A 23,745-nucleotide genomic window follows, 5' to 3' on the forward strand; every position below is an offset into this window, starting at 1 on the left:
ATACATGAGTTAAAAACTTTAATCAAGCAAAACTGTTTATATTGATCTGGTCCGTAACCACAACCAAATTATGAGTAAGACACTTTTATCTAGCAAAATTGTTTATATTGCTCTGGTCCGTAACCACACCTAAATCATGAGTAAAAAACTTTTATTTGGTAAAATTGTTTATATTGATCTGGTCCTTAACCACACCTAAAACGTCAGTGAATGAGATTTATCTGTTAAAATTGTTTACATTGATTTGGTCTATAACCAAAACCTAATACATGAGTTAAAAACTTTTATCTAGCAAAACTGTTTTTATTGATCTGGTCCGCAACCACACCTAAATCATGAGTAAAAAAGTTTTATCCAGCCAAACTGTTTATATTGATCTGGTCCTTAACCACACCTAAATCATTAGTTAATAAGATTTATCTCGCAAAACTGTTTATATTGATCTGGTTCGTAACCACACATAAATTATGAGTAAGAAACTTTTATCTTGCAAAATTGTTTATATTGCTCTGGTCCGTAACCACACCTTAATCATGAGTTAAAAACTTGAATCAAGCAAAACTGTTTATATTGATCTGGTACGTAACCACACCCAAACCATGAGTAAAAAACTTTTCTTTAGTAAAACTGTTTATATTGATCTGGTCCTTAACCACACCTAAATCATCAGTGAATAAGATTTATCCCTCAAAATTGTTTCTATTGATCTGGTCTGTAACCACACCTAATACATGAGTTAAAAACTTTTATCTAGCAAAACTGTTTATATTCATCTTGTCCATACCCACACCTAAATTATGAGTAAGAAACTTTTTTCCAGCAAAATTGTTTACATTGTTCTAGTCCGTAACCACACCTAAATCATGAGTTAAAAACTTTAATCAAGCAAAACTGTTTATATTGATCCGGTACGTAACCACACCTAAATCATGAGTAAAAAAGATTTATCCAGCCAAACTGTTTATGTTAATCTGGTCCTTAACCACACCTAAATCATTAGTGAATAAGATTTATCTCGCAAAACTGTTTATATTGATCCGGTCCGTAGCTGAGATAGGTGCCAGCGACCCCAAAAGGGAACAAGCGATAGAAAATGGATGGATGGTCCGTAACCACAGCTAATACATGAGTTAAAAACTTTAATCAAGCAAAACTGTTTATATTGATCTGGTCCGTAACCACACCTAAATCATTAGTGAATAAGATTTATCTCGCAAAACTGTTTATATTGATCTGGTCCGTAACCACACCTAAATTATGAGTAAGAAACTTTTATCTAACAAAATTGTTAATATTGCTCTGGTCCGTAACCACACCTAAATCATGAGTTAAAAACTTTAATCAAGCATAACTGTTCATATTGATCTGGTATGTAACCACACCCAAAACATGAGTAAAAATATTTTATTTTGTAAAATTGTTTATATTGATCTGGTCCTTAACCACACCTAAATCATTAGTGAATAAGATTTATCCCTCAAAACTGTTTATTTTGATCTGGTCTGTAACAACACCTAATACATGAGTTAAAAACTTTTATCTAGCAAAACTGTTTATATTGATCTGGTCTTTAACCACACCTAAATCATTATTGAATAAGATTTATCCCTCAAAACTGTTTATATTGATCTGGTCCTTAACCACAGCTAATACATGAGTTAAAAACTTTAATCAAGCAAAACTGTTTATATTGATCTGGTCCTTAACCACACCTAAATCATTATTGAATAAGATTTATCTCGCAAAAGTGTTTATATTGATCTGGTCCTTAGCCACACCTAAATCATGATTAAAAAACGGGTCATTTTCTGCTATACAAACCAGGTCTACAGCAAGTCTTTGTGGTATCAACATCAGCTCTCACCTGCACAGACACACACTCTCATGACACTGATGCACAAACACAAACACACATTTGGTGTAAATTGCAGGTTATGACTTCCCAACCAGATGTGTCCTTATTCCACTGTAATTTGTTAAGAATGTTCATTTCTGGATATTAATCATAAAATGACATTATAAGACTACAGAAATGCTCATAAAAAGATATCATTTAGGGACATAATGTTACAGGAATATACACTTTATCTCACGCTTACATCTCATTGTGCAAAATGTGAATGATTTGAAGGGAACTAAAAGTGATCTTTGAAAGGGTTACAACTTCTTTCCAAAGCAGGACCCCAGCACAGACATACAAAACTAGTACATAGCTTGTGAAAAACACTATTTTATTGTTAGTGAGGCAAATCACCAATATTAAAAATGATATCTTGATGATAACAATACTTTGGTATGATGTCAGGACTGAGACAGGTGCACGTCTGATGTTGTTGGGGCGGTATAGCTCGGTTGATAGAGTGGTTGTGCCAGCAACTTGAGGGTCCCCGGTTCGATCCCCGCTTCCGCTATCCTAGCCACTGCCGTTGTGTCCTCGGGCAAGACACTTTACCCACCTGCTCCCAGTGCCACCCACACTGTCTTAAATGTAACTTAGATATTGGGTTTCACTATGTAAAAGCGCTTGGAGTCACGAGAGAAAAGCGCTATATAAATATCATTGACTTCACTTCACACACTGCTCAATACGCACAAGCTAGCGAACACGCTGTAATGGCATTGATGACAAAAAAAGACCACAAAACAAACCAGTTTGAACGAGTTGGTCGCATGGTGATGCGGGTTCCTTCTCCCAAAGATGCAGTCGGCCTTGGACACAGCGTGAAGGTTAGAACAAATCAATCAATCAATCAATGTTTACTTATATAGCCCTAAATCACTAGTGTCTCAAAGGGCTGCACAAACCACCACGACATCCTCGGTAGGCCCACATAAGGGCAAGGAAAACTCACACCCAGTGGGACGTCGGTGACAATGATGACTATGAGAACCTTGGAGAGGAGGAAAGCAATGGATGTCGAGCGGGTCTAACATGATACTGTGAAAGTTCAATCCATAATGGATCCAACACAGTCGCAAGAGTCCAGTCCAAAGCGGATCCAACACAGCAGCGAGAGTCCCGTTCACAGCGGAGGCGGCAGGAAACCATCCCAAGCGGAGGCGGATCAGCAGCGCAGAGATGTCCCCAGCCGATACACAGGCGAGCAGTACATGGCCACCGGATTGGACCGGACCCCCTCCACAAGGGAGAGTGGGACATAGGAGAAAAAGAAAAGAAACGGCAGATCAACTGGTCTAAAAAGGAGTCTATTTAAAGGCTAGAGTATACAAATGAGTTTTAAGGTGAGACTTAAATGCTTCTCAAACAGACTTTGACAAAACAAACAGAACTAGAATGGGAGCTAGAAAAGGACTTAGCATGGAAGCTAGCAAAAACAAAATAGCCTAGCGAGGAAGCTAGCAGGTAGCGAGCAAGAAACAAAACGTTGTTACTCGTGCGAAGACAAATTACGAAGCCAGGCTGAATGGACGGAAAAGGCAGGCTTAAATAACAGCTGTGCGTCTGGAACTAATGCGTAACTATGGTGACAAAATACACAAGGAAGTACAACCAGGAACTAAAGAAGTCAAACACTAACAGAACATAATACAGAAAGACTCAAACCAAAATATGATATGATCCGGGCAGCGGATCGTAACACCAGTTTTTCCATTTTAATGTTTTGCTAACAGAGATTAAATCCATGTGTTCTTTATGTTTGTTTACTTATTTAATATATTAAATAAGTTATTGACCTTCCAATAACAATAGTAAACAAATACTACACTAATGAAAATCATGTTTATTGCGTTTAAAGTTAAAGTGATAGTTGAAGTACCCATGATTGTCACACACACACTAGGGGTAATGGCTCCCATTTTTATAGTCTTTGGTATGACTCGGCCAAGGTTCAAACTCACGACCTCAGGGCGGACACTCAAACCACTCGGCCACTGAGTAGTTTACAAGGGTTGCCTGCATTGTTATTATATATGTTTATATTATGATTACACAGTTAATATAACTATTGTCGACTGCTTACAATTGTGTCCATACAAACAATTGTATTTATTTGGACTATACATGTATATAACAACTATCTCCCATCGAAAATGTTCAACGCATTTTGAAGCGTAAAATAGGACAGCAGAGACCCCGGACTGTTGAACGACTGAAGCTCTACACAAAACAAGAATGGGAAAGAATTCCGCTTTCAAAGCTTCAACAATTAGTTTCCTCAATTCCCAAACGTTTATTGAGTGTTGTTATGAGGGAAAAGGTGATGTAACACAGTGGTGAACATGCCCTTCCCCAACTACTTTGGCACGTGTTGCAGCCATGAAATTCTAAGTTAATTCCATCCATCCATCCATTTTCTACCGCTTATTCCCTTTTGGGGTAGCGGGGGGCGCTGGCGCCTATCTCAGCTACTTTTGGGCGGAAGGCGGGGTACACCCTGGACAAGTCGCCACCTCATCGCTGGGCCAACACAGATAGACAGACAACATTCACACACTAGGGACCATTTAGTGTTGCCAATCAACCTATCCCCAGGTGCATGTCTTTGGAGGTGGGAGGGGCCTATCCCCAGGTGCATGTCTTTGGAAGTGGGAGGGGCCTATCCCCAGGTGCATGTCTTTGGAGGTGGGAGGGGCCTATCCCCAGGTGCATGTCTTTGGAGGTGGGAGGGGCCTATCCCCAGGTGCATGTCTTTGGAGGTGGGAGGGGCCTATCCCCAGGTGCATGTCTTTGGAGGTGGGAGGGGCCTATCCCCAGGTGCATGTCTTTGGAGGTGGGAGGGGCCTATCCCCAGGTGCATGTCTTTGGAGGTGGGAGGAAGCCGGAGTACCCGGAGGGAACCCACGCATTCACGGGGAGAACATGCAAACTCCACACAGAAAGATCCCGAGCCTGGATTTGAACCCAGGACTGCAGGAACTTCGTATTGTGAGGCAGACGCACTAACCCCTCTGCCACCGTGAAGCCCTCTTATTTGCCCAAAAAAAAAAGTTTATGAGTTTTAACATTAAATATGTTGTCTTTGTAGCATATTCAACTGAATAAGAGTTGAAAAGGATTTGCAAATCATTGTATTCCGTTTTCTCACGTCCATGGGTTGAAGTTTTGTTTTGGTCACATTTGTTTTTGTTTTTTGGATATTCAGTTCTTGTTCCTGCACTTCCTTGTTTTTCTTATTTCCATAGCAACTTATTAGTTTTCACCTTGCGCTCATGTCACGCCTCTGTCCTCATGTCTCACACCTGTTTGTAATTATCATGTCTATTATTTAAACCAAAAGTTGCCAGGAAGTCAGCCTGGCGACTTTTCATATTCCTCAACCGCCTTCATGCCTTGCCATGCTGTTTATTATTCTGTCCATGCCACGTACGTTTTTGTTTTGTTTTATGCCACAGTTTGTGTCTTTTGTTCTTTTGTCCTTAGTCATGCCTTTGTGCTAGTCATTTGTTTTTTCAGTAGTCAAGTTTGTTCTCCGCCATTGTGCGCGACATTTGTTTGCCTTTTTGTAGTTTATTAGTGTATTAAAATAAAAATGTGCTTACATTCACGTCTGGCTCATGCCAACTTTCCTTTGCGTTGGAAAAACAAACTCTCCCCAAGTCCAAGTCGTGATACGTTTATATTTACATCTAACACAATTTCCCAACTCATATGGAAACGTGGTTTGTAACAACAATCTGCAGTAGGACATTACATTTGTTTGAAGTTGCATTCAATGCACGGAGGGCAGGTTGTAATGTAGGCGCCATACCCTCATTGTTTTTTGACGGGTCATGCTATAAAGATATCTCTTTTTCCAGCTGATTAAGAAGTGTTGGTCTCACAACGTGACCACCAGGCCCACCTTTGAGCAAGTGAAGAAGATGCTGGACAAGATGAACCCTCACAAAGTCAGCCCTGTGGACATGATGATGAACCTGGTACGGCCTTTCCCCTGCTCGCTTTCCAGCCGGCGCCACAAACTAAATGTTTTTACCCTCCGCTGCAGATGGAGAAGTACAGCAAGCATCTGGAGGCCATTGTTGCTGAGAGAACACAAGACCTGCTCCAAGAGAAACAGAAGACCGACCTCTTGTTGTACAGTAAGAGTCGCCTGCAGCCTCAACCATTGACAGACAATGACTGTATTTGTATCATATTTGACACAAAATATAATCCGGATTTCGTTTTGTAACAAACCAAAACTAACCTTTATCATGTTAACATAAAAAGAACATTCATCATTGATCATGGATCTGACACCAACACTCACCCTGGTGTGGATACTATCGATCATGGATCTGACACCAACACTCACCCTGGTGTGGATACTATCGATCATGGATCTGACACCAACACTCACCCTGGTGTGGATACTATCGATCATGGATCTGACACCAACAATCACCCTGGTGTGGATACTATCGATCATGGATCCGACACCAACAATCACCCTGGTGTGGATACTATCGATCATGGATCTGACACCAACACCCACCCTGGTGTGGATACTATCGATCATGGATCTGACACCAACACTCACCCTGGTGTGGATACTATCGATCATGGATCTGACACCAACAATCACCCTGGTGTGGATACTATCGATCATGGATCCGACACCAACAATCACCTTGGTGTGGATACTATCGATCATGGATCCGACACCAACACTCACTTTGGTGTGGATACTATCGATCATGGATCCGACACCAACAATCACCTTGGTGTGGATACTATCGATCATGGATCCGACACCAACACTCACTTTGGTGTGGATACTATCGATCATGGATCTGACACCAACACTCACTTTGGTGTAGATACTATCGATCATGGATCTGACACCAACACTCACCCTGGTGTGGATACTATCGATCATGGATCCGACACCAACACTCACTTTGGTGTGGATACTATCGATCATGGATCTGACACCAACACTCACTTTGGTGTAGATACTATCGATCATGGATCTGACACCAACACTCACCCTGGTGTGGATACTATCGATCATGGATCTGACACCAACAATCACCCTGGTGTGGATACTATCGATCATGGATCCGACACCAACAATCACCTTGGTAGGGATACTATCGATCATGGATCTGACACCAACACTCACTTTGGTGTAGATACTATCGATCATGGATCCGACACCAACAATCACCCTGGTGTGGATACTATCGATCATGGATCTGACACCAACACCCACCCTGGTGTGGATACTATCGATCATGGATCTGACACCAACACTCACCCTGGTGTGGATACTATCGATCATGGATCTGACACCAACAATCACCCTGGTGTGGATACTATCGATCATGGATCCGACACCAACAATCACCTTGGTGTGGATACTATCGATCATGGATCCGACACCAACACTCACTTTGGTGTGGATACTATCGATCATGGATCCGACACCAACAATCACCTTGGTGTGGATACTATCGATCATGGATCCGACACCAACACTCACTTTGGTGTGGATACTATCGATCATGGATCTGACAGCAACACTCACTTTGGTGTAGATACTATCGATCATGGATCTGACACCAACACTCACCCTGGTGTGGATACTATCGATCATGGATCCGACACCAACACTCACTTTGGTGTGGATACTATCGATCATGGATCTGACACCAACACTCACTTTGGTGTAGATACTATCGATCATGGATCTGACACCAACACTCACCCTGGTGTGGATACTATCGATCATGGATCTGACACCAACAATCACCCTGGTGTGGATACTATCGATCATGGATCCGACACCAACAATCACCTTGGTAGGGATACTATCGATCATGGATCCGACACCAACACTCACTTTGGTGTAGATACTATCGATCATGGATCTGACACCAACACTCACTTTGGTGTGGATACTATCGATCATGGATCTGACACCAACACTCACCCTGGTGTGGATACTATCGATCATGGATCTGACATCAACATTCACCCTGGTGTGGATACTATCGATCATGGATCTGACACCAACACACACTTTGGTGTGGATACTATCGATCATGGATCTGACACCAACACTCACCCTGGTGTGGATACTATCGATCATGGATCCGACACCAACAATCACTTTGGTGTGGATACTATCGATCATGGATCTGACACCAACACTCACTTTGGTGTAGATACTATCGATCATGGATCTGACACCAACACTCACTTTGGTGTAGATACTATCGATCATGGATCTGACACCAACACTCACTTTGGTGTGGATACTATCGATCATGGATCTGACACCAACACTCACTTTGGTGTGGATACTATCGATCATGGATCCGACACCAACACTCACCCTGGTGTGGATACTATCGATCATGGATCTGACACCAAGACTCACCCTGGTGTGGATACTATCGATCATGGATCTGACACCAACAATCACCCTGGTGTGGATACTATCGATCATGGATCTGACACCAACACTCACTTTGGTGTAGATACTATCGATCATGGATCTGACACCAACACTCACCCTGGTGTGGATACTATCGATCATGGATCTGACACCAACAATCACCCTGGTGTGGATACTATCGATCATGGATCCGACACCAACAATCACCTTGGTAGGGATACTATCGATCATGGATCTGACACCAACACTCACTTTGGTGTAGATACTATCGATCATGGATCTGACACCAACAATCACCCTGGTGTGGATACTATCGATCATGGATCTGACACCAACAATCACCCTGGTGTGGATACTATCGATCATGGATCCGACACCAACAATCACCTTGGTAGGGATACTATCGATCATGGATCCGACACCAACACTCACTTTGGTGTAGATACTATCGATCATGGATCTGACACCAACACTCACTTTGGTGTGGATACTATCGATCATGGATCTGACACCAACACTCACTTTGGTGTGGATACTATCGATCATGGATCTGACACCAACACTCACCCTGGTGTGGATACTATCGATCATGGATCCGACACCAACAATCACCTTGGTGTGGATACTATCGATCATGGATCTGACACCAACAATCACCCTGGTGTGGATACTATCGATCATGGATCCGACACCAACAATCACCTTGGTGTGGATACTATCGATCATGGATCCGACACCAACACTCACTTTGGTGTGGATACTATCGATCATGGATCTGACACCAACACTCACTTTGGTGTAGATACTATCGATCATGGATCTGACACCAACACTCACCCTGGTGTGGATACTATCGATCATGGATCTGACACCAACAATCACCCTGGTGTGGATACTATCGATCATGGATCCGACACCAACAATCACCTTGGTAGGGATACTATCGATCATGGATCCGACACCAACACTCACTTTGGTGTAGATACTATCGATCATGGATCTGACACCAACACTCACTTTGGTGTGGATACTATCGATCATGGATCTGACACCAACACTCACCCTGGTGTGGATACTATCGATCATGGATCTGACATCAACATTCACCCTGGTGTGGATACTATCGATCATGGATCTGACACCAACACACACTTTGGTGTGGATACTATCGATCATGGATCTGACACCAACACTCACCCTGGTGTGGATACTATCGATCATGGATCCGACACCAACAATCACTTTGGTGTGGATACTATCGATCATGGATCTGACACCAACACTCACTTTGGTGTAGATACTATCGATCATGGATCTGACACCAACACTCACTTTGGTGTAGATACTATCGATCATGGATCTGACACCAACACTCACTTTGGTGTGGATACTATCGATCATGGATCTGACACCAACACTCACTTTGGTGTGGATACTATCGATCATGGATCTGACACCAACACTCACCCTGGTGTGGATACTATCGATCATGGATCTGACACCAAGACTCACCCTGGTGTGGATACTATCGATCATGGATCTGACACCAACACTCACCCTGGTGTGGATACTATCGATCATGGATCTGACACCAACACTCACCCTGGTGTGGATACTATCGATCATGGATCCGACACCAACACTCACCCTGGTGTGGATACTATCGATCATGGATCCGACACCAACAATCACCTTGGTGTGGATACTATCGATCATGTGTTATCTCTCCCCTGCAGGCATGCTACCAAAGCCGGTGGCAGATGACCTCCGCCAAGGCCGAACCACAGAAGCTCAGAGCTTCTCCAACGCCACCGTCTACTTCAGGTGCTCCTGAACATTGACCTCATTGCACTTTTTCCCGCTAAGTGGATTTGTCTCCTATGCCAGCGACATTGTGGGCTTCACCCAGCTGTCAGGCGCCAGCACTCCCTACCAGGTGGTGGACTTCCTCAACCAGCTCTACACCACCTTTGACGACATCATCGACAAATACGACGTCTACAAAGTAGAGACCATTGGCGATGCTTGTAAGTCAGGTGCTATTTTCTTTTTCATATCCAGACGTTATCTGATGTCGGCCTTCTTTACGCAGCAAAGTTTGCAATCAAGTGATGACATCAAAGAGGATGTCGATACAGGACTGGAGTGTCCAAACGACACCTTACCAATTTAACAAAGAATCTGTGTCCAACTTCAATTGAAATATCTGGCATTGTAGTGACGGATCTACTTCACCATCTTGAGTCTTTGAAGCTTATGGTTATCCGACAGTTTCCCATTTCTTTACACAGTCTTTTGCATCGTCTTTGAACTCTGCGAGATCTGTTAAGGTGCACTGGTTGGGTAGCAGAGGACAGACAAGGCAGTGCTGCATCGTGTGGTCCTCTTCTCCGCATTCGCAGGTTGTTGGGCCGGTTTTGTTACCCCATCTGGCCATAGCAGCTTTTGATCGCCCTGTTCCTGGTCTCAGGCGGTTTAGTGTCTTCCACAGAACCCATGGTGTTTCTGACCTGAGAGGCAGGTTTCTTCCCGAGTTGTTGTTACAGGCTGGATGTTGCTGAGGAAGCTTCTCCTGGCCATAGCAGATTTTGATCGCCCTGTTCCTGGTCTCAGGCGCTTTAGTGTCTTCCACAGAACCCATGGTGTTTCTGACCCAGGGGGCAGGTTACTTCCCGAGTTGTTGTTAGGGGCTGGACGTTGCTGAGGAAGCTTCTCCTGGCCATAGCAGATTTTGATCGCCCTGTTCCTGGTCTCAGGCGGTTTAGTGTCTTCCACAGAACCCATGGTGTTTCTGACCCAGGGGGCAGGTTTCTTCCCGAGATGTTGTTACGGGCTGGACGTTGCTGAGGAAGCTTCTCCTGGCCATAACAGATTTTGATCGCCTTGTTCCTGGTCTCAGGCGGTATAGTGTCTTCCACAGAACCCATGCTGTTTCTGACCTGGGAGGCAGGTTTCTTCCCGAGTTGTTGTTAGGGGCTGGATGTTGCTGAGGAACCTTCTCCTGGCCATAGCAGATTTTGATCGCCCTGTTCCTGGTCTCAGGCGGTTTAGTGTCTTCCACAGAACCCATAGTGTTTCTGTCCCAGGGGGCAGATTTCTTCCCGAGATGTTGTTAGGGGATGGACGTTGCTGAGGAAGCTTTTCCTTGACTTCAGACATTGGACTGAGGGTTCACGTCCATAGAAGAGGTGGTGTTCATCACGGGTAGCTTTTGTGTACTCTACTCGGCTGGCAACTTCCCGTCTCACGTCTGCAGGGGCAATGCCAGGTAGGTAGGTAGGTCTTTATTGTCATTGCGACAAGTACAACAAAATTTTAGTTTACAGCACAAACCCGTTCAAGATGAGACAAACAAGCAGTGTACAGGGTTACAGAACAGGAACGCTGATGGGTCGCCACGAGGCGCCCCGTAAAAGACGGGAAAAAGGTAAAACGCTGGGGAAAAAGATGAGTAAAAAAATACAATCTAGACTGGGCTTCTAAGGGGGGGCTTAGTCTGGAGTGGGAAAAAAAAGTCTGTGCAATGCACACATAAACACGTTACATTTAATCACAACAAACTTGCAACAGAGGGGCGGGGAGTTGGGGCCCTGAAAGGCGACTGCTGCTTTGAAGCGCTGCCATCCGACCATCACCTGAGGGGAAAAAATGGTGGTGAAGGCGTGGTTTGGGGGTGGCGGTGTGTGCGTGTATGCCCAATTGTCTAGGGTGTGATGATGTAATGTTTTTTAGACTGAGGCCGATCTGTAAAAGTTCGACTCCAGGTGTCGTTGAGGAGGGAGGGAGGTCAAAAGCGTCTATCATTGAGGTGTCCTCGGGGGTGTTTTCAGAACAGCCTGGTCCTGTTTCCACAGCGCCAAGGCCGTTCGAGGGAGTCAAATCGTAGATTAGGATGTTTGTCTTCCGCAAGCAGACAAAAAACAATGACTTGTCTGTTCTATTCGTCCATGCTGGATGCTCTCAAACTCAATTCAATTCTCCTTTTCAGCAAGCTTCTCCATGATGTGATCCATCTTGCGATTCAGTTCAGAAATCGCCGCAGTCTGTGTTCCCACAGCCCTGCCCAAACCATCCATGGCGACGAACAGCCTTTAGGCTCCTTGAGTGGCTGCCATCGTCTTACGAATTTGACAATACAGCCCAATTAGCAAGTGCCCCGCGATCACGGTTCCAAATAGGTAGATGTCTTCCACGTCCTCGATGGAAAGGACTGAGAGGCACATGATTCTCCATTTGTCCCAGGAATCTCTCACGTACCCTGCAGCAATGGTTCCGTCAGGGCAGCCAGGCTCCCCCGAACCTCTTTTCCTCGTCGAAAAGGTTGTGTCAATTGCGTCGAAAATACTTGAGTGGGTAGCTGATCATATCAATCAATCAATCAATCAATGTTTATTTATATAGCCCCAAATCACAAATGTCTCAAAGGACTGTACAAATCATTACGACTACAACATCCTCGTAAGAACCCACAAAAGGGCAAGGAAAACTCACACCCAGTGGGCAGGGAGAATTCACATCCAGTGGGACGCCAGTGACAATGCTGACTATGAGAAACCTTGGAGAGGACCTCAGATGTGGGCAACCCCCCCGCTCTAGGGGACAGAAAGCAATGGATGTCGAGCGGGTCTAACATGATACTGTGAAAGTTCAATCCATAGTGGCTCCAACACAGCCCCGAGAGTTCAGTTCAAAGCGGATCCAAGACGGCAGCGAGAGTCCCGTCCACAGGAAACCATCTCAAGCGGAGGCGGATCAGCAGCGTAGAGATGTCCCCAACCGATACAGGCGAGCGGTCCATCCTGGGTCCCGACTCTGGACAGCCAGTACTTCATCCATGGTCATCGGACCGGACCTCCTCCACAAGGGAGGGGGGGACATAGGAGAAAAAAGAAAAGAAGCGGCAGATCAACTGGTCTAAAAAGGAGGTCTATTTAAAGGCTAGAGTACACAGATGAGTTTTAAGGTGAGACTTAAATGCTTCTATCCATGTCTGATGTTTAGATTTGAGGACGGCGCAAAGAAAGAGGCTTCAAAAAAGTTCAGACAAGACAAAAACAAAGGGAGCAAGCTGGGAGAAGAGGGAGCGGGAAAAAAAAATATGACCGCCCTCACCAGAGGCAAGACAGAAAGAGAGGGACAGCGAGGAGATATAAGTTGTTCAGGTTGGTAAGCTTCAAGCAACCAGTGATCAAGCGGCAGGTGTTGTTCAGTGCTGGGTGGAGTTTCTTGGCATGGGTTGATCTCTCCCAGACAGGACATGCATAATCCGCAGAGGAATAGCCAAGGCAGTATATCTTAGTGTGTGATTTACTGCTGAATGTTGTATCGCTCAGCCTTTTCTTTGTGCCTGACAACGTAGACATGGTGGTGTCGGGGGTGCCCGAGGAAAATGGCATCAACCACGCGGGGGAGATAGCCAGCATGGCCTTGGACCTGGTTAACGTTTGCCACTCCTTCAAGATCCCACACAAGCCCCACACGCAGCTGAAGATCCGTGCAGGCATCCACTCGGGTACTTCCCTGCCTGCACTGACTACACCTCAGTAACGGGGCAGGTACTAAACACCCTCTCTGCGTGCCACCAGGACCGGTTGTGGCCGGTGTGGTTGGCACCAAGATGCCGCGTTACTGCCTGTTCGGGGACACCGTCAACACGGCGTCTCGGATGGAATCCACCAGTGAAGGTACTGGTAAAACATTTCACAAGACACTATTTATACAGCGGCATGGACGTAACCCACACAAAGTGTTTTCTTCTGGCTGTGCACAGCTTTAAAGATCCAGGTGAGCGGCGCCACGGCTGAGCTGCTGCACACGTTGAGAGGATACCTTCTGACCTGCAGAGGAACACTCAACGTCAAGGTTGTTCTTGAAAATTGTAGATTCTTGTCTGTGTTTACGTCCTCCATGTCCGTTGAAAAAAACCGATATGGAAGTTAGGGGTAATTCACCAAAAATGATTCCCGGGCGTGGCCAAGGCTGCTGCTCACTGCTCCCCTCACCTCCAAGGAGCTAATCACAGTTGATGGGTCAAATGCAGAGAATAATTTCGCCACACCTAGTGCGTGTGTGACAATCATTGGTACTTTAACTTTAATTATTGTAGCTAAGGATCCCCCAGGAAGCCCCGCCCCCACTAGAGCTGGACCGTATGGTAAAAATAATAATCACGATTATTTCCTTGAATTCCCACCGGGGTGCTAATTAATTTAAAAACCTCTTCTCACGCCTGCGTTTACCAAAGGCATGCGGTAAAAGTAAGCATGCGCTAATTATTTTAAAACCTCTTCTCATTCCGGGACTTACCAAAGGTACGCAGTAAAAATTTGAGTGTGATGTAAGCTCGGACCTTAAATCCTACTGAATAGCTCCTAATCTTCTTCCCTTTATGCGATTTCAAATTACCGGTATTGAAATTAAGCCTCCTCCATTTTGAAAATGATGACAGGGGAAGTGTCACTCGTGACGTCACGAGTTTGACCAGGCGGTAATACTAAGCATGCGCTAATTATTTTGGGAATCGAGTTTGACCCGGCAGTAATTCAAGGCAGGCGCATACTATATGTCCGGCGGCAATTCAAGGAAATACGGTATTTAGATTGACATTGTAATCACGATTAGTTACACGATTATTCATTGTTTTGAAAATAGGAGTATTTATGGTACTATCAAAACTCAACTTTGAATCTATTTTTTTAAAACAACAACTTAGGTATGAATTAGTAACGAATAAACAACATGAAAAATAATAATAATACATTTAAATATAAAAAGCAATATAAAAAACTACGAAATACAGTTTTTTGGTTTATTTTTATTTATTTAAATTCTTACCTTTTACTCTTATTTTTCCACCATAAAAGTTAAAGTACCAATGATTGTCACACACACTCTAGGTGTGGCGAAATTATTCTCTGCATTTCACCCATCACCCTTCCTCGCCCCCTGGGAGGTGAGGGGAGCAGTGAGCAGCAGTGGTGGCCACGCCCGGGGATCATTTTTGGTGATTCAACCCCCATTTCCAACCCTTGATGCTGAGTGCAAAGCAGGGAGGTAATTGGTCCCATTTTTATAGTCTTTGGTATGACAAGTGTGTGCAACACAACAGATGACATGTGTTGTGTGTGTATGATTGTTTGTACATTGATGTTACATCCATGATGTCGTTCACAACAACACAACAGATGACATGTGTTGTGTGTGTATGATTGTTTGTACATTGATGTTACATCCATGATGTCGTTCACAACAACACAACAGATGACGTGTGTTGTGTGTGTATGATTGTTTGTACATTGATGTTACATCCATGATGTCGTTCACAACAACACAACAGATGACATGTGTTGTGTGTGTATGATTGTTTGTACATTGATGTTACATCCATGATGTCGTTCACAACAACACAACAGATGACATGTGTTGTGTGTGTGTATGATTGTTTGTACATTGATGTTACATCCATGATGTCGTTCACAACAACACAACAGATGACATGTGTTGTGTGTGTGTGATTGTTTGTACATTGATGTTACATCCATGACGTCGTTCACAACAACACAACAGATGACATGTGTTGTGTGTGTATGATTGTTTGTACATTGATGTTACATCCATGATGTCGTTCACAACAACACAACAGATGACGTGTGTTGTGTGTGTATGATTGTTTGTACATTGATGTTACATCCATGATGTCGTTCACAACAACACAACAGATGACGTGTGTTGTGTGTGTATGATTGTTTGTACATTGATGTTACATCCATGATGTCGTTCACAACAACACAACAGATGACATGTGTTGTGTGTGTATGATTGTTTGTACATTGATGTTACATCCATGATGTCGTTCACAACAACACAACAGATGACATGTGTTGTGTGTGTGTATGATTGTTTGTACATTGATGTTACATCCATGATGTCGTTCACAACAACACAACAGATGACATGTGTTGTGTGTGTGTGATTGTTTGTACATTGATGTTACATCCATGATGTCGTTCACAACAACACAACAGATGACATGTGTTGTGTGTGTATGATTGTTTGTACATTGATGTTACATCCATGATGTCGTTCACAACAACACAACAGATGACATGTGTTGTGTGTGTATGATTGTTTGTACATTGATGTTACATCCATGATGTCGTTCACAACAACACAACAGATGACATGTGTTGTGTATGATTGTTTGTACATTGATGTTACATCCATGATGTCGTTCACAACAACACAACAGATGACATGTGTTGTGTGTGTATGATTGTTTGTACATTGATGTTACATCCATGATGTCGTTCACAACAACACAACAGATGACATGTGTTGTGTGTGTGTGATTGTTTGTACATTGATGTTACATCCATGATGTCGTTCACAACAACACAACAGATGACATGTGTTGTGTGTGTGTGATTGTTTGTACATTGATGTTACATCCATGATGTCGTTCACAACAACACAACAGATGACATGTGTTGTGTGTGTATGATTGTTTGTACATTGATGTTACATCCATGATGTCGTTCACAACAACACAACAGATGACATGTGTTGTGTGTGTATGATTGTTTGTACATTGATGTTACATCCATGATGTCGTTCACAACAACACAACAGATGACATGTGTTGTGTATGATTGTTTGTACATTGATGTTACATCCATGATGTCGTTCACAACAACACAACAGATGACATGTGTTGTGTGTGTATGATTGTTTGTACATTGATGTTACATCCATGATGTCGTTCACAACAACACAACAGATGACGTGTTGTGTGTGTATGATTGTTTGTACATTGATGTTACATCCATGATGTCGTTCACAACAACACAACAGATGACATGTGTTGTGTGTGTATGATTGTTTGTACATTGATGTTACATCCATGATGTCGTTCACAACAACACAACAGATGACATGTGTTGTGTGTGTGTGATTGTTTGTACATTGATGTTACATCCATGATGTCGTTCACAACAACACAACAGATGACATGTGTTGTGTGTGTGTGATTGTTTGTACATTGATGTTACATCCATGATGTCGTTCACAACAACACAACAGATGACGTGTTGTGTGTCTATGATTGTTTGTACATTGATGTTACATCCATGATGTCGTTCACAACAACACAACAGATGACATGTGTTGTGTGTGTATGATTGTTTGTACATTGATGTTACATCCATGATGTCGTTCACAACAACACAACAGATGACATGTGTTGTGTGTGTATGATTGTTTGTACATTGATGTTACATCCATGATGTCGTTCACAACAACACAACAGATGACATGTGTTGTGTGTGTGTGATTGTTTGTACATTGATGTTACATCCATGATGTCGTTCACAACAACACAACAGATGACATGTGTCTCAAAGGGCTGCACAAACCACAACGACATCCTCGGTACGGCCCACATAAGGACAAGGAAAAACTCACCCCAGTGGGAGGTCGGTGACAATGACCATGAGAAACCTTGGAGAGGACCGCATATGTGAGCAATCCCGGTGTGGTTTAGAGGCTCACAGATGTGATGGAAGTGGGAGAACAATAATAATAAAAGAAGCAATAGTAAGAGAACATAGAAAGTAATTGAAGCTCTTTGCATGAAAGTGAAAAAGAAAGGAGATCTTTTTCTGTCTCCTGAGAAAGCATCAAGTCCTGTCCTTGTAACCATAGAGGTTGGATTTGAGGGCGGGGCTCTATTGTGATGTCTTTCATGCAGCTCAGGTGTGCTATTACCTGCCTCGCCCAGCCTATTGATTTATTGAAAATAGAAAGGAGCAACGTAACACTTCTTTTAAGGCAGTGACTCTACTGAGAGTTCATTTTTATCATGTCAGAGGCCCTTATCATAACTCACTAAGCAGCTATACGAATATACAAACCCTGTTTCCTTATGAGTTGGGAAATTGTGTTAGATGTAAATATAAACAGAATACAATGATTTGCAAATCCTTTTCAAGCCATATTCAGTTGAATATGCTACAAAGACAAGATATTTGATGTTCAAACCGACAAACTTTTTTTTTTTTTGGGCAAATAATAATTAACTTAGAATTTCATGGCTGCAAAACGTGCCAAAGTAGTTGGGAAAGGGCATGTTCACCACTGTGTTACATCACCTTTTCTTTCAACAACACTCAATAAACGTTTTGGGAACTGAGGAAAGTAATTGTTGAAGCTTTGAAAGTGGAATTCTTTCCCATTCTTGTTTTATGTAGAGCTTCAGTCCTTCAACAGTCCGGGGTCTCCGCTGTCCTATTTTACGCTTCATAATGCGCCACACATTTTCCATGGGAGACAGGTCTGGACTGCAGGCGGGCCAGGAAAGTGCCTGCACTCTTTTTCTACGAAGCCACGCTGTTGTGACATGTGCTGAATGTGGCTTGGCATTGTCTTGCCGAAATAAACAGGGGCGTCCATGAAAAAAACGGCTCTTAGTGGCAGCATATGTTGTTCCAAAACCTGTATGTACCTTTCAGCATTAATGGTGCCTTCACAGATGTGTAAGTTACCCATGCCTTGGGCACTAATGCACCCCCATACCATCACACATGCTGGCTTTTCAACTTTGCGTCGATAACAGTCTGGATGGTTCGCTTCCCCTTTGGTCCGGATGACTTGATGACGAATATTTCCAAAAACAATTTGAAATGTGGACTTGTCAGACCACAGAACACTTTTCCACTTTGCATCAGTCTATCTTAGATGATCTCGAGCCCAGAGAAGCCGGCGGTGTTTCTGGATGTTGTTGATAAATGGCTTTCGCTTTGCATAGTAGAGCTTTACCTTGCACTTAGAGATGTAGCGACAAACTCTATTTAGGGACAATGGTTTTCTGAAGTGTTCCTAAACGCATGTGGTGATATCCTTTAGAGATTGATGTTGGTTTTTGATACAGTGCCGTCTGAGGGATGGATGGTCACGGTCTTTTAATGTTGGTTTCCGGCCATGCCGCTTATGTGGAGTGATTTCTCCAGATTCTCTGAACCTTTTGATGATATTATGGAGCGTAGATGTTGAAATCCCAAAATTTTTTGCAATTGCACTTTGAGAAACGTTGTTCTTAAACTGTTTGACTATTTGCTCACACAGTTGTGGACAAAGGGGTGTACCTCGCCCCATCCTTTCTTGTGAAAGACTGAGCATTTTTTGGGAAGCTGTTTTTATACCCAATCATGGCACCCACCTGTTCCCAATTAGCCTGCACACCTGTGGGATGTTCCATATAAGTGTTTGATGAGCATTCCTCAACTTTGTCAGTATTTATTGCCACCTTTCCCAACTTCTTTGTCACGTTTTCCAGCCGTGAAATTCTAAGTTAATTATTATTTGCAAAAAAAAAATAAAGTTTATGATTTTGAACATCAAATATGTTGTCTTTGTAGCATATTCAACTGAATATGGCTTGAAAAGGATTTGCAAATCATTGTATTCTGTTTATATTTACATCTAACACAATTTCCCAACTCATGTGGAAATAGGGTTTGTATATTTCAGGGGGCCCCAACACCAAATGTCAAGATTGACTCTCTAGCGCCCCCTTTAAAAATGAGGAAAAATGATCCCCTCCGACCACATCCACGTGTCGTCACCAAAATCGCTGGAAACTTCTAGCATGAAAGTCTCAAGAACCCATATTGGAAAACAAACAGGAAGTCGGCCTTTTTGGTTTACTCTGCCAATTTATTGGCCAAAAACAGGGGTCGCACTTGGACAAAATCCTCTTGCAGACTTTGACCCGATGAGTTGCGATTAAAATGACGGACGCGAGACGGATGGGCGATGATGAATTACGAAAATTGTTCCGGCAAATCTAGAAAATCTGTAGAATCAAATTTAAATCTTATGACTTTGGAATAAGATCTTATTCCAAAGTCATAAGATTTGCCAGAACAATTTTCGTAATTCATCATCGCCCATCCGTCTCGCGTCCGTCATTTTAATCGCAACTCATCGGGTCAAAGTCTGCAAGAGGATTTTGTCCAAGTGCGACCCCTGTTTTTGGCCAATAAATTGGGGGTCGCACTTGGCCCTGCGATGAGGTGGCGACTTGTCCAGGGTGTACCCTGCCTTCCGCCCGATTGTAGTTTAGATAGGCGCCAGCGCCCCCCGCGACCCCGAAAGGGAATAAGCGGTAGAAAAATGGATGGATTCCAAAGTCTTTTGAATTTCTTTTAAAATTTTTATTCTGGAAAATCTAGAAGAAATAATGATTTGTCTTTGTTAGAAATATAGCTTGGTCCAATTTGTTATATATTCTAACAAAGTGCAGATTGGATTTTAACCTATTTAAAACATGTCATCAAAATTCTAAAATCAATATTAATCAGGAAAAAATAATAATAATGTTCCATAAATTTTTTATTTATTTATTTTTAAAAACATTCGAATTACAGTAGCTAGTTTTTCTCTTTATATTTTTCGGTTGAATTTTGAATTTTAAAGAGTCGAAATTGAAGATAAACTATGTTTCAAAATTTATTTATTTTTTTTCGTGTTTTCTCCTCTTTTAAACCGATTAATTAAGTGTTTTTTCATCATTTATTCTCTACAAAAAACCTTCCGTAAAAGGAAAAAAAATGTACGACAGAATGACAGACAGAAATACCCATTTATATATATATATATATATATATATATATATATATATATATAAATATATATATTTATTAAAGGTAAATTGAGCAATTTGGCTATTTCTGGCAATTTATTTAAGTGTGTATCAAACTGGTAGCCCTTCACATTAATCAGTACCCAAGAAGTAGCTCTTGCTTTCAAAAAGGTTGCTGACCCCTGCTTTAGATCAGTGGTCCCCAACCGATTGGTACCGGGCCGCAGAAGAATCTTTAATTTATTTTTATTCCCCAAAAAAAATTAATTAATAAAATGATAATATATATATATATTTTTTATTAAATCAACATTTAACACAATATACACTTACAATTAGTGCACCAACCACAAAAACCTCAATTTTTAATGACAAAAACGTCCCTTTTTCATGACAAAGAAAAAGACAAAAAAAAAAGGAATTCTCCCCCACCCCCCCCCCCCCCTCCCCTCAACCCCCCACCCGGGCCGCGGGACAATTTATCAAGCGTTGACCGGTCCGCAGATACAAAAAGGTTGGGGACCCCTGCTTTAGATGATCAGATCTCCTGCCAAACTGATTTGAGGCTTTAAGGTTGAGGTCTGATCCTGCCTACAAATCAACATCGACACCGATACCGCCACCTTGTAATGGAAAATGATCCATCCATCCATCCATTTCCTACCGCTTATTCCCTTTTTGGGGTCGCGGGGGCCGCTGGCGCCTATTTCAGCTACAATCGGGCGGAAGACGGGGTAAAAATTATATTGGTCTTAAATTCTTTCCACATGCTGCAGCACGGTGGAAGAGGGGTTAGTGCAAGTGCCTCACAATACCAAGGTCCTGAGTGGTCCTGAGTTCAATCCTGGGCTCTGGATTTTTATGTGTGGAATTTGCATGTTCTCCGCATGACTGCGTGGGTTCCCTCCGGGTACTCCGGCTTCCTCCCACCTCCAAAGACATGCACCTGGGGATAGGCCCCTCCCACCTCCAAAGACATGCACCTGGGTATAGGCCCCTCCCACCGCCAAAGACATGCACCTGGGGATAGGCCCCACCCACCTCCAAAGACATGCACCTGGGTATAGGCCCCTCCCACCTCCAAAGACATGCACCTGGGTATAGACCCCTCCCACCGCCAAAGACATGCACCTGGGGATAGGCCCCACCCACCTCCAAAGACATGCACCTGGGGATAGGCCCCTCCCACCTCCAAAGACATGCACCTGGGTATAGGCCCCTCCCACCGCCAAAGACATGCACCTGGGGATAGGCCCCACCCACCTCCAAAGACATGCACCTGGGTATAGGCCCCTCCCACCGCCAAAGACATGCACCTGGGGATAGGCCCCTCCCACCGCCAAAGACATGCACCTGGGGATAGGCCCCTCCCACCTCCAAAGACATGCACCTGGGGATAGGCCCCACCCACCTCCAAAGACATGCACCTGGGTATAGGCCCCTCCCACCGCCAAGGACATGCACCTGGGTATAGGCCCCTCCCACCGCCAAAGACATGCACCTGGGGATAGGCCCCTCCCCCCTCCAAGGACATGCACCTGGGGATAGGTTGATTGGCAAAACTAAATGGTCCCTAGTGTGTGAATGTGAGTGTGAATGTTGTCTGTCTATCTGTGTTGGCCCCGCGATAAGGTGGCGATTTGTCCAGGGTGTACACCGCCTTCCGCCCGAATGCAGCTGAGATAGGCTCCAGCGACCCCAAAAAGGACAAACGGTAGAAAATGAATGAATGGATGGATGCTACAGTCTTCCAGATATTTTTATGGTACGTCGTGGCATTGGGAAGCGCCAGACTGCATGACTTTCATGGCGCCAATATCGCCCTCTTGTGGTGGAAAATTATAATGGTCTCAGCGTCCTTCCACAAGCTCTGGTCTCTCTGAAATGTTTCGGTGGTGGTTCTGGGAATTCTGGAGGGACGTGACTGCATGTGTCAAGAGTGCCCGTCGAGAAGTGCCTGGGCTCCTTCAACTCTGCTCTCATTCCAAGTTGATATCTTCAACAGGGCAAAGGTGAGATGACAACATGGTGGCTGGAAGCCAAGAGAGACGATCACACAGATCCACTGCTCAGCACGTCGGTGCAGTCCAGAGGCGGTCCTGTGCCGGTTGGCGACTGAAACGGATGTTTGACACCGTACCAACATAACATAACCAAGTGCAATAACTGATCTCTTGTCAACTGTGTTTTAGTCATTGTAGTTTCTGTCTCCATATTCTGTGGACTGATGAGACTCTGCTTCCTATAAGTGTATTCTTCTGTGTACGTATACTTATGACAATACTGGGAACATCTGCACTGGGATTTCCACTCCAAATGTCTCAAGTGGTGCCTTCAAATACCACTCATTTTGACAGGGCTCGATCAGAGTTTGGTGGAGTAGCCATTAATTGTACTCAAAAAACCTCAAGGAAGATGTTAATTTCGAGTATGTCAGGTTCAAACACTGATTATATTAAACAGACAAGAAGCAAGGAATCATGCAGAGACAAGGAGACATATTGGGCTGTACACTTAATTAAAGTTCCAACCTACACTCCAAGGCAGTGGTGCCCAACCACCGCTCGATTGGTACCGGGCAGCAGAAGAAGTTTTTATTTATTCATTTTTTTTAATAAAAATTTTATTTTGTTATTAAAACTACATAAAAAACACAAGATACACTTACAATTAGTGCGCCAAACCAAAAAGACCTTTTTCATGACAAAAACCTCCCTTTTTCCTGACAAAAAAAAATAATAAACCCCCCCACCCCCACCGGTC

The 23,745-nt window shown here is 43.4% G+C and overlaps 1 protein-coding gene across 1 annotated transcript in view; it reads left to right on the forward strand.

Moving 5' to 3' along the window:
* Positions 1–23,682, forward strand: part of LOC133540954 (atrial natriuretic peptide receptor 2-like) — a 69,848-nt gene extending 46,166 nt beyond the window's left edge. Inside the window, exons 17-24 of the mRNA XM_061884040.1 lie at positions 5,761–5,880; positions 5,949–6,042; positions 10,082–10,169; positions 10,233–10,372; positions 13,705–13,857; positions 13,931–14,029; positions 14,116–14,207; positions 22,988–23,682. Of these exons, the coding sequence (XP_061740024.1) occupies positions 5,761–5,880; positions 5,949–6,042; positions 10,082–10,169; positions 10,233–10,372; positions 13,705–13,857; positions 13,931–14,029; positions 14,116–14,207; positions 22,988–23,101 (900 nt within the window). The 3' untranslated portion in view covers positions 23,102–23,682. The remainder of the gene's footprint in view (positions 1–5,760; positions 5,881–5,948; positions 6,043–10,081; positions 10,170–10,232; positions 10,373–13,704; positions 13,858–13,930; positions 14,030–14,115; positions 14,208–22,987) is intronic.
* Positions 23,683–23,745: the final 63 nt, after the last annotated feature.

The sequence above is a fragment of the Nerophis ophidion genome, linkage group LG22 (genome assembly GCF_033978795.1).
Source record: "Nerophis ophidion isolate RoL-2023_Sa linkage group LG22, RoL_Noph_v1.0, whole genome shotgun sequence".
Lineage (NCBI taxonomy): Eukaryota > Metazoa > Chordata > Actinopteri > Syngnathiformes > Syngnathidae > Nerophis > Nerophis ophidion.